The 13,014-nt window shown below is 39.3% G+C and overlaps 1 protein-coding gene across 1 annotated transcript in view; it reads right to left on the bottom strand.

The window, feature by feature from the left end:
- Positions 1–8,834: 8,834 nt before the first annotated feature.
- RTKN2 (rhotekin 2) overlaps positions 8,835–13,014 on the bottom strand; it is a 78,696-nt gene continuing 74,516 nt past the window's right edge. The window contains exon 12 of the mRNA XM_055308913.1: positions 8,835–9,612. Coding sequence (XP_055164888.1) covers positions 9,560–9,612 — 53 coding nt within the window. The 3' untranslated portion in view covers positions 8,835–9,559. The remainder of the gene's footprint in view (positions 9,613–13,014) is intronic.

The raw sequence follows: 13,014 nt of genomic DNA, 5'->3' as shown, positions 1-13,014 counted from the left end.
TTAGGCAGACTTTATAGATATACCAAAAATATGAATAATGAAATTAAAAAACTGATAAATCAACTGCATCAACATTAAAATCACTGGTCAGAGAATGAGGAGACAAAGCACAGACTGGGAGAAAATATTTGCAAACCAAATATCCAGAGTATATGAAGAACTTTCAGAACATAGTAAGAAAACAATTCAGTTTTTTAAAGGAGCAAAAGACTTGAATAGATACATCACCAAAGAAGATGTACTGATGGCAAATGAGCACATGAAAAGAAGTTCAACATCTTTAATCATTAGGAAGATGGAAATTGAAACCTCAGTAAGATACTACTACCTACTCATTAAAATGATTAAAACTGAAAGTGCCATGCCATTTTACATGTACATTGGAATTGAACAATTAGGCAAAATGATGGTGGAGGTGGGAGCCAGGTTTCTCACTATTTGAGTAGGAAGTTAATACAATCAAGGGGAAGTGGCTACACTGATCTCTGTGGTAATGGTTTCGAGCTGGATACGTAAGTTAAACTCATGTTTAACTTACTATAAATACATGATTACAGGTAGAAATATTTATAGATATGGATACATTCATGTGTTCCCATTTTCTTGCTCTGTCAGTGGAGAGATCTAGAAGCAAGAATACTCAGTAACAATGAGTAAACGAAACCAGGGTTCTTTGAAGAAATGCCTGATTCTAAGACTGGGGCAGGAAATACACAGATGAGCCTGAAGAATTTTGTGGTATCAGAAAGTAAGAAAGCACTCAAACAAAAGCACAGTCATTGAGGGTATGGCAAAGAAACACAGGAGCCAAGTGAAAGAGCTCACATGGCTGAGGTAGAGTTTCTCAAGTCTCACCACGGTGAAGTTACTCTCTTTTTTCCACCTCCCCATACTGTTCTCTCTGGAAAAAAGTCACTCTGTAGCCTCAGCCTAAGGAGTGGAGGGTTATGTTCCATCTCCTGGAGAAGAAAGTATCTACATAAATTGTGTGTGTGTGTGTGTGTGTGTGTGTATAATTATATGTGTATGTATATGTCTACACAGTATATAGAATATATATAGTATATATAAAAATATATATCACATAAACGTATATTGGAATTCTGTTATTTATTCAATCGTTTATTTACAGCAGTATAGATTCATGAATATTTATTTTATACTTTGTGTTATAATCTAATACTACTTTATTTTGTTGCTCACATGGTTCCAGCTTTGGCTATTGGGGCACTTCTGTAGTTTCTGGTACAGCAAAGTGTTCCAGACTTATCTTGTGCTGTCGCTATCCCAGCAATAGTGTCAGCCATTTCTATGAGGAACTCCAGTTTCTTTTAGTGGAGAAGAGTATTTAGAACCAAGATCTGGGCACTAGGTATACTCACTAATACTGGTATGTTGTCATATCCAGGCTATGATATAGATATACATATGTAATAAAAAGGAGTCATAAGACTTCCAATTCCAATCCAACAATACAGGGTATTTTTTACTCTTCCCCTTCTCAGACTTGTAACCCAACAGTAGAAACCTGGATCCCATTATCCTCAGTAAATGTATCATTTGCTCAAGCCTAGAATGCAGAGAAGATAGTTTCAAAATTGCTGGCCTGATACTGCAATGGAGTATAAGAATGTAGCACTTAAGGCTAATGAGTTTGGTATCTGTGACAGAGGCCATAGACCAAGGAAGTTAAGAGTTTCAATTTATCATGTCCGAAGTGTTGACTTTGGACAAGTTATGCCACCTATTCAAGCCTCAATTTCCTCATGTATAAAGTGAGAATAATGATGATACCTACCTCACTGGCTTGTTGCAAGGATTAAATGGGCCACGGCTATAATAACACTCAGTAAATAGAAGCTAAATGTTGTTTAAGACACATTCTGGAAACCCTCTTTAATATATTGTGTAGAGGGGATACAAGGAAAAAAAATAAGGGGAATCTTAAGAGCTCACTTGTGCCTAGACATTATTTGCTAGACCAACTGCCGAGGGAACTGCTAGCAGAGGGATAAAACGGAGACTTGTTTTACATTGCACAAGTTTCTGTGCTGTTTAAAATTCTTAAATGTGTCTGCATTACTCTTATATTTATGAAAAAAAACTTCATATTAAAAGTTTATCTGGTTTAGGGGATCCCTGGGTGGCACAGTGGTTTGGTACCTGCCTTTGGCCCAGGGCGCGATCCTGGAGACCCGGGATCGAATCCCACATCGGGCTCCCGGTGCATGGAGCCTGCTTCTCTCTCTGTCTGTGTCTCTGCCTCTCTCTCTTTTTTCTGTGTGACTATCATAAATAAATAAAAATTTAAAAAAATCCATATTTATAAAAAAAAGGATATCTGGTTTATTAAAAGATTGATTTGATAGCTCAAATAAAAATTTTGAAGAGAGTACCTATAAGCTTTTCTTCAGATGCAATGCCGAGCTTCCTCTGTGCCCTGGCCAGCCTGGGTAGTTGGCCCTGCAGGCAGCACAGCAGCCACTAATTTCTCTTCTCACTGCCATAGTTAAGATTCCATATCCTATTCTTTCATAGCATTAGAAAGAAACACAGATGCACTAGTAATTTCTCTTATGTTGTCTCTCCCTTTCATTTATTTATTTGTTCACTCAACAGGTGTCTACTGAGTACCTACCTTGTTCCAAGCACTATCTATAGGCAGCGAGGATACAGCAAACAACAAAACCAATAACAATCCTCGTCCTCACAGAACTTAACATTCTAGTATGAGAATGTTTTGTATATCTACTGCTGCTTAATAAACTATCCCAAAACATGGCATCTTCAAACACAACTTCTTTCCTGAGCCAGGAATGCTTAGTCAAGCCTTACTTGATAGCTCTGCTCCATATAGTGTTGGCTGGGTCATTCACTTGAGTCCATTCAGCTGATGGCTGTGATAAGCTAGGCTTTCAAAGTCAAGAAGGCTTTATTTAGTTACATGTCTGGAGCCTTGGTACTTACCCAGATGTGGACTCTCATCATTTGGCTAGCTTGAAATTCCTTCGGGCTTGGTGGCCTCAGGGTAGTTGACCTTCCTACTTGTTTGTTGGTTTCCAAGAGAATGCAGAAGCCCAGACCTGACTGAGGGGAAAAAGACTCCATTTCCTGATGGGGGAGTGGCAATGTCACCTCAGAAAGGAGCATGTGGGATGGCAGCTAATGTAGTAGTCATCTTTGGAAGCAATCTATGTCCGAGAGATAGATAACGAAGATAAATCAGTAAAAATGAATTGTAGGAGAGAACTAGAGCAGGGAAGGGTGTAGTAGGAGTTGCAATCAGGACTTACTGAGAAAGTTACATTCATATTAAAACTTGAAGGAAATAGACAAAACTGGAGGAAGAACATTCCAGGCAGAGGAAACAGCAAGTGCAAAGGCCCCAACGCAGGAATATGCTTTGCATATTCAAAACAGCAAAAAGGTCAGTATGTCTGAAGTAGAGGGGGTGAGGGGTCTCAAGAGTGGTAGGAGATAAAATTAGAGAGGTAAGGGGTCAGCAGATTATTTAGAGTCTAATAGGTCATTGTAAGAAGTTTGGCTTTTACTCTGAAGTTTTATTTTATTTTATTTATTCATGAGAGACACAGAGAGAGAGAGAGAGAGAGAGAGACAGAGACATAGGCAGAGGGAGAAGCAGGCTCCATGCAGGGAGCCCGATGTGGGTGGGACTCGATCCCTCCACTTCAGGATCATGCCCTGGGCCAAAGGCAGACGCTCAACCTCTGAGCCACCCAGGCATCCTTTTTACTCTAAATTAAATGGAGAGCCTTTGGGTGGTTTCTGAGTAGGGAAGAAGCAAGCGGTGTATCTTAAATTGTCTTTTGACAGGATCCCTCTGTCTGCAGGACTGATCATAGATAATAGGAAGCTAAGCAGAAGTAGGGAGATCAGTTAGAAGACAACTGTAATAATTCAGACAAGAGATGATGATGGCTTGAACGAGGGTGGAAGCAATGGGGAGGTGATAAGAGCTTGGATTGTGGACATATTTTAAACATACATCCAACAAGATTTACTGATGAATTGGACATGGAGTAGGGAGGAACTAGAGAAGCCAAGGATGATCTCAAAGAGTTTTGACTCACACAACTGGGAGCATGGAGTTGGTATTCTCCAGGTGAACTGAGAAGATCAGGATTGGGAGAGAAGAGAAGAAGGTCATGTTAAGTTTGGAATGGTTATAAAACTTCCAAGTGTAGCTATTTAATAGGAAGCGAAACATGTAATTGCATGTATATGTGTGCATACACATATACATGCACACGCTTTTGGCTACATAGGAAATTTTTGGAAATACATACTAAAAGCCATTAACAGTGGTTACCTCTGAGTGATGGGAATCTCAAAAATGGCATTGGGATATAAAAGGAGAGACTACTACATGTCTTTTGTTTTTAAATTTAATACCCTTTTGTGCCATGTATTACATATATGTATGTATGTACTACTATGTGTATTACTTTTATAACTAGAAAATTACATAAAATTTGTGTGGTTGGTGTAATGAATCAAGTCATCACAAATATATCTTATCAGAAAAGCCCATTTTGGACCAGGGTCTTGGCAATGTCCTTTCAAGCTCTGACAGATTTCTATGACTGGGAATTAACTGCTAATTCTTACGTTCACTTCCTCCTAAGGGCTCTGTGAAATTTGGAGTGTGTAAACAGCCTCTCTAACTCACTTGCCTCGTCTTGAAAACAGCACCAAGAGCTCTCAGCACTTGCCTACCTCACAGGAAATTTGAGGTTGGATGAGATAAGGTGTTCAAATACTTTGAGTTACCACAAAGACAGGTGCTCATGTAGGCAGGATATCATGAGTCCTGGAATATTAAGACATAGTAAAAAGAAGCTGTTTCTGCCTTTTGATCATACAGGCATTTTGATACTCTTGAACTATTACTCTTCATTCAGGCTGCCATAAAATGAGTGTTTCTCCCCAAACAGTATTCATTTTAGCATTTTTGTTCATGCCTTCTGTCAAACATGATTTCCACAGCCTTTGATTCTTATCAAGATCTATTTGACTTTATTCTTCAAAGGATTTAATTCAAAGTTCACTCTATCAGTGGGTGGATTAGTTGAGTAACTGAAATATCCGTGTTGAATGCCATAAGAGTTTGTTAAATTATTTCTCTTCACAGGAGATACACTTAACCAAAGTCATGTACTAATGAACAATGAAGTGACGGTCTAAATAGCAGACATCACTAAAAGAAGTTACTGGTACACGGTGAATGAAAAATAATAAACAGTGACAGCTCTAACAAACGTTCATTCGATGCCTCTTAAGTATTCTTCTAAGGCTATTATCATGTGTCAGGTACTGTATTAGGTGCTGTGAATACAAGAAGAAAGCACATGTCTTTTCCCTCATGAAGCTTATATTCTTCCAGAGAAATGCCACATTCTGTTTTTTAAGTTTGGCATCCGTGTTTTAATGAAGTATTTGAGATGCGGTGTGAAGAGGAATTGGGAGGTTGCTGGCTGTATCTATTCCTGGAAATTATGCAGTTGATTACTATTATTTTGAAAAAATCACCTTTAGTCCCACAAAGGTAAGAAGAAACCCAGAAAATCACCACCAAGCAGAATCACAAAGTACAGTCAGTGGAAAAAGTTGCAAGTCTCACGAAAGATGAGCCGTCTTTATATGTAAGATCTTTCTTAGAACTAGAACTTATAAGAAGTCAAGCTGAATGTTCCAAAAACAATGTTAAGTTTAAAAAAAAAAAAACAAGCAAAACCTATGTCAAATACAGGCTAGATATTCACAGACATTATGGACTGTTGGGAGTGGCTTCTGCCTCTGGAGCGTGGTTAAAGTAGATTGCCTTTGAGATTCCTTCCTAGCCTGAAGGAACCTAAGTGAGTACAATTGTGAAGTTATATTTTCTCTAAAGAAAGATTTCTCAACAACCAAATACACCCAAGATGCTAACATTCTATTTATATTTTTATAATTATTTAACAGTGATCTCAAACCAGAGATGGAGCTAAAGAAAACTAACAGGCCTTGTTAATTACTGAGGTGAGTTAAATAAAAGTATAGCTTTTACCAGATATTCTTTTGCCTTGAGTTCATTAGAAATCTTACCATTCATGAGCCAAATGTCTGTCAAATTTAATTGGTAAACCACTAATGGTCAATGGTCAGTCCAGGGTCCACCACCACCACCAGCATCCCCAACTCCCCGGATATCTTGCTAATGTCTTTCCCTTTGCTTGTGCCTCCCTGCTTTAATTAATTTTCCACCCACATTTCTGATTTCAGTGCCAACTTCAGATGACTCTTGCTTCATCTTGTAATTTAGCTTGCCATTCCTCGCTTCTACAATTATTCTTAAAAAATACCTCCATAGCAAAAATAAAAACTCACATTTTTGATTGGCAGCCTCTCTAAATTGACTGGCACTTAGGTGCATGTCATAAGCTAATAAGCATTTAATTGCAACAGTTCATCTGGCTCTGATTCAAAAAATGATCCTGGCAAAGCCACTGGTGGTGAGACATCAAAGGAGGAGTTCCTTTAGGAACAGCCCAGGTTAACCGAACATCAGAATTCATGTTAATGCGGTTACACATAACCACTGGCTCCTTACCTTGCAGCCAGCCCAAGCTGGGTTGTCTTGTAAGTAGTGTATCAGATGTTTTCTTGTGCTTTGAACAACATCAGGCATTGGAACAATAATAATAGCCTTAGCAGCTAACATTTATTGGACACATACTATTTCCTTGGAACTTTGCAGATAGCTTTATATGTAGTTCCTCACTGAATCCTTGCAATGACCTTCTGAAGAAGGTCTCGTTATTACTCTTTGACGAGGTCTGGAGTTTAGCAGACTTCTGCTGACAGGCCTAAGGCAGCCCTTGGAAGTGTGCTTTTCACCAGGGCACTGGCAGAGACTGAGATGGGACTCACTGTGGGAGGGAGCTGGGCCATCACACCTTCGTTTCTCTTCTCCTCCCCTGCCTCCCCTTCCAGGTGAGCTCATTCTCACCTCTTCTTGACACATAAGTGTGTATTTTGTCCTTGTTTTGTGTTTCACTTCGGGAAATAGTCTATAATTCAACTAAAGCTTCTACTTGATGCATTTGTATACTGTGAAGTTCCGAAGAGAGTTCCCCTCTATCTATGTAAAGTTTTGCTAAAGAGGATGAGCTAAGTGAGAGATTTACTGGAAACAGGATTGACGAACGAAGGAACATCCTCTTGATTTGAAGGAGGCAAATATGGAGACTTCGTGACCAGGGAGGAAGATAGTACAGTGAACCTGTTGGTATTCTTGTGTTTCCTACCTGGAATGGGAGTTGGTGTGATAGGGAATGTGGCTATGACCCCATGAGAAAAGGACATATGCAGTTTAAGGAGAGATGTTTTCTCCTTAATTCCTGGTTCCCGAAATATGTTCAGGGCTCATAAGTGAGGACTTAAGCCCTTGGGAGACACTTGGGGGCCCTCTTCTCTGCACCTTTTAGAATTCAAAAACAGTAGTACAATACAACCCATTAAACCTAAAGCTTATATGTGTACTGGAATTAACATAGTTTCTTTTTTTCTCTTCTTGAAAAATCTGGTTGATCTCTCTCTCTCTGTGTCATGTGTGTGTGTGCGTGTGTGTTGTTGGATTGAGATTTGCTTAGTTTTGTCTACTGAGTAATCCAGTACTAAGCAGTCCAAATGCAAGTTTCTAAAAGGCTCCAACTAATTGTGAAAAGGAAAAAGAGGAATTAGTCTAAAGCTCATCAGCTTCTAAATGGAATGTCTAGCAGCACCTCACTAAGACTTAAGGAATGCTTTAAACTAACGGTTTTCAAACTGCTGTGGGAAACTCCAAGGTCCTACAGAGCAGCTTCTGGGATAGGTAGGAAGCAGGATGGGGAGGCCATGAGCTCCTTACTCCTTTTTCACTCCAGAGTAGTTGCACTGTGATCTGTTTTATTATTAAAAGGCCCCCATAAGATTTTGTTTGAAAAGGGGGGGTCCTACTGCTTAAACAAAATCATAGTATGTAGACTTGTCATTTTCATGCTATTACTGATAAGAAAAGTACTTGTGGGTTTTTCTGACACTGGAACTAAACCCCACGAATCAATCCTACTAATCTATAAATCCATGAGAGAGACAGAGACTAGCCCCTCATCTTCCCATGCCCAGGCAGCTGGCAGAGCCCTACATATGATAGGGACTAGTAAAGTGTTGGCTGAATGCATGTTGTGTTTTTCTAATTACATTTATAGTACAAGTTATCCACCACTTTCCAGGAAGTTCATGGTAGAAAATTAAACAGAATATTTTCACTGGTGTTGATAAGGCTTGTGGTCCCTTAGTCTAACACTTTCTGGGCTCTCCACTCTAAGCATTTTATTTTAGTAACTGACTTGGGTTGAAATCAATCTAAAGTGGAATCATACCTCTGAATTTTTACTGGGTTTCATTTCTTGGGATGCTTTGCTCAATGATATAGCAAAGGTGTGGAAGTATACTGGGCACACTATTCTAATTTCCTGAAAAAACTCTGAATGACTCATTTGAGGATGATGTCAGGTTTGTTCTCATAATTGACTATTTAAAAAACACTTTTGGTATCACAAATTATGAAAAAAAAAGTACAGTTGAATTTCCCACAGAGGGGAGTAGGAATCATGAACTCCATTCAAAGCACTTGGTGTGGACGCAGATAAATGAGGTTTGCCTTGGGCCCCAGAATGTTTCCTCCCTGCAATCTGTTCACCACTCTGGGTCACTCTTCACAACCCTTCAGGCTTCTCCTCCCCTCTTGCCTACTGAAAAGAGAATTTGATAAACTCAGTCATGCTCAGATGTCACAGGTGGAAGCAATTTAATGTGTCACCTTCTCCTTGCAAAGAGGCTGGTGGGTAAGAACAAGTCGGTGGTGTTACATTAGTGAACTGGATACATGTGAGAAGTTTTTTCTCATTCTTTCTCTCTCTCTTTTTTAAATCAAGCCAGGGGAGGCTTTATATTGACAAAGCATGACTCAAAACTAGCCCCTGCCATCCATGGACTTCACATGTAGTAGTGACATGTACAGGTTACTGTTTTTCTTCTTCTAGAGACATGGCAAGCATGCTCCCCAATACCAACTATAGCCACTCCTGCCCTTACTGCTTTACCAGAGAGTAAGTCACATGTGATCTGGATGTACTAAGTCCACATTGTAGATTTCTTCAGAAACCAAATGAAAGGCAAACACTTCAGTTTGACATTCAAGGCAGTTCATCTGACTCCATTGCCTAATCCACATTATTTTTAATCCCCATTCGTGTGCACCATTCCAAGCCCTCGGCATACCCTATATTTTTAAGGCCATTTATTGCTATGGAAACAAATTACTCCCCCCCAAAGTGACTGTTTAAAACAGTAAGCATTTACTGTCTTACTCCCAGTTTTTGTGGGTCAGGAATTTAGGAAGTGCTTAGCTGGATGGTTCTGGCTTGGATTTTCCCAGGAGGCTGATAGGTCACACCTGGGATCTGGTCCTGAGGCGGCTCACTCAAAAGGCGGTCCTTGTTGCTGGGAGGAGGTCTCAGTTCTTCTTCATTTCTCTTCCAGGGCTGTTTGAAGCTAGCTGCTGGCTTCCTGCAAAGTAAGCGATCCAGGAGAGAGTGCTTAGGTACAAGCTGTCCTTATAATGACCTAGCATCATGAGCTGCACAGCATCACTTCGCCCATAGTCTGTTAGGAATGAATCACTAAGTCCATATTCAAGGGGAGGGGAATGAGGCTTCACCTTTCTAGAGAAGTGTCAACTTGTAGATGTATTTTAAACCACCACACTACTCCTGTTCCACAGTTTGTTCTGTTCCCTTAGTTCAGAATGCCCTTCCCTGTATGTGCATGGCCCAAAACTACATGTCTTTATAGTTAACAGCATCCCTGGTCTCAACAGATCTGAGTGGCACCCCAAGCCCCCAGGCATGGTGATAAAAATTGTCTCCAGATATTGTCAAATGTTCCATGGTGAAAACCATGGTTCCATGGTTTTCCACACTTGGTTTAGAACCATAGTTCTAGATGTGAAAAGTTGTGATTTATTTTTTGTAACCCCAATGTTAGACAGTATTAATGTATTAAGATTGATATAGTTACTACTTTAAAAGACTATTCTAACAATCTAGAACGTGACTTTATTCTTTCAACTTTATGTTGCTAAGGACCCGGACTCGGCCTGTCCAACCCTTCCTGGACAAACTGGTTCCAGTAGCCTTTCAATAAATTCCTCCACCTTTTTTTTTTTTTTTCAAGGTCTAGCTCAAATACCAACTTCTTCCAGTTCCAATTTCCTTAGAAGGAATTTATCTTTTCTTCCCCTTCATATTTCTATTACGCTTTCCAGAGCTTAATAGTAGATTCAGGCTTACATATACCCAAAGCAGGTGCCTCCTGAATGCCTCTGGAGGCCAAGCATTGTGCCCAGAATAGTATATACTGGATCTTATTGTGAAGGAAATGGATTTTTATCTGGGGCTTTAAAACAAAGGGATATACCAAGGGGCCACATCACTAGGGAAAAAGTTTGGAAGCTAGTCTGGCAAAACCTGCCCTTAATGTTTTTTGTTTGTTTGTTTGTTTGTTTTTCTCTTTCACATTAGAGGGTGGGAGTACAATGAGGAAGTTGAGCACTCACTGTGGATCATGAATGATGACGTTCGAATCCTGTCTCACTCACCATGAGACCATAGGCAAGTTACTCACTTGTTCTGTGCCTTAAATCGCTCATTTATAAAATGGAGATTGTTATGATACTGCCCTGAGGGGTTAAAACAAGGCTGTCCACCGTGGAGCTGCGCTAGCTGAATTAGGAGAACCAGAGGGTCACTCTTTTGGCATCACTCTCTTGGTTGCTACCTCAAAGGGTATCAACTCAGGGGCCTAGGGCTCTCCACATTAGTATGAGACAAATACCAACAGCCTTTCCAGTGGCTTTACTTATAAGAAAGTTGAACAGATGAGTAAATAGCTTGTCCAGGCAACATGGTTAGTTAGTGGCAAATCAAAGACTAGAATCCAATTCCCCCAACTCATAAACTGAATACTTTCTCCACTAACTCTGCCTACTCTATTGCTGATGTCAACTATTCCTACTTCAGTTTGTCTTATTTTCCTGAACTGCCATTCAAGGTCCTGCATGTGGTTCAACATATCCTACCCTTCCCCCATTGCCAATTTTATTCCATGCCAATCTGTACCATGTTCTGTGGATTCTTACCCTAAAAAATAGGCTCACTGCCTTATGTAATCCATTACTTTCCACAAGTTTCATGACTACACTCCCCCTTAAATTTGAACGCTATAAAATTAAACTCCTCTGAGAGTCTACTGGATAAACTGATTTCTATTTTACTTATTTCTCCTAGATTTGAAAAATCTCCCTATTATGATTTGCTCTTATTTTGTCTGAAAATACTTACAGTGTATAATTTTGCATTGCTTAACTCTTTATAGTAATAAAATACTATACACTAGTATTAATAAAATGAAATACAGTAGGCATTTTGCACTTGTTGGAAAATTGTTTTGTAAAAGTTCTCATACCCCTGATTTCTCACACTTAAAATTAGATGTTTGTGTTATACTGGATACTCTTTTATATTGCCTATTGTTGTTTTATGTATGATCTTTTCAACTAATTTCTCAAGTACCCTGGTGGTAGATAGGGATTGTTTTAAGTGTCTGTGTACAGATATATTAACGTTAGATACATAGAGTGCAAATTCAAGCAGTAATTCACCTCAATATTCTCTAATATGATTGATCCTACAAACTCTTACGTGAACTTCTCAAGAATAAGCATTGTTTTAATTTTGTAAACCTCAACGGTGCCTAAGATAGGGTTCTAATATAGGGGCAATAAGTATATGTACACATTTTTAGATATCTCTTAAGGTCCAATATTTTCACATGAAGTATGCATGTGGAGAATATATGTATGCATGTGGATATATTAGCTATATCTCATTCCTTTCTTTATATATTTGTTACGATGTTGTTATGTCACACTATAGAAGCAAGGTAAGAATTTATATCCAGGCCCTGGGTTTTGTTTGTTATATGCATTATCTTATTTAATAATCACGGCTATCCTGTGAAGCAAATACTATTTTTATCTTGAAGATTAGAAAAACCCCAAACTCCCAAACTTTGATGATATTAAAAAAAAGTCCCAAATCACCCAGTTAAGTCATGCAGTGCTAGAAGTTAATCCAGATCTAATTCCAGAATCCACACTCCTAACTACCATGTAGTGTGACCTTGGGCATGTCTTCTACATTTGCTTAGTGGGCTACTGAGTGAATCCATGTGCACTGTACGTATTTATCCAATACTATTCCTCCATTAGCATTTCACTATGACAGGACTAAAAGGTCAATAATATTTTCCCTGTCCCTGAAAAGTCTAATTTGTGATAGCAGAATTCTAAAACAGTACCCCAAGATGTCCTGCCCTAAGAATATATCATGCCCATGATAATGATTACATTATATGCAAAAGAGATAAGTAATTAATTATCATGCATACATATATTCTCCGCATGCATACTTCATGTTAGTAATTAAGGTTACTAATCAGTGGACCTTGGACTAATCAAAAGGGAAATTATCCTGGTGGGTTACATCTACTCACACAACTCCTTAAAAAGCAGTTTTCCTCAGCTGGTAGTGGTTGGAAAAGTCAGACAGATTTGAATCAGATAGATTCAACTCATCCATGGGGAGGACTTAATTCACCAGACTTAACGAATTGTTGCTGGCATTGAAGATTGAGGTGACCACATGCAAAAACTGGAGAGTGATCTCCAGTTGCTGAGAGTGACCCCTGGTCGATCCACAAGTAGTAGGAACTGAATTCTGCCAATATCCGAATGAATAACAGATAAGCCTTGAAGCAGATTTCCCCCCAGAGGCTCCAAATTAGAGAGCCCAGGCTGGTGGACACCTTCATGTTGGTCTTGTGGGATCTCAAGCAGATAACCCACTGGAG

Source organism: Nyctereutes procyonoides, unplaced genomic scaffold, assembly GCF_905146905.1.
Source record: "Nyctereutes procyonoides isolate TBG_1078 unplaced genomic scaffold, NYPRO_anot_genome, whole genome shotgun sequence".
Taxonomy (NCBI): domain Eukaryota; kingdom Metazoa; phylum Chordata; class Mammalia; order Carnivora; family Canidae; genus Nyctereutes; species Nyctereutes procyonoides.
Note: the sequence above shows the minus strand (reverse complement) of the source record. Positions and strands in the feature narration are given on the sequence as shown.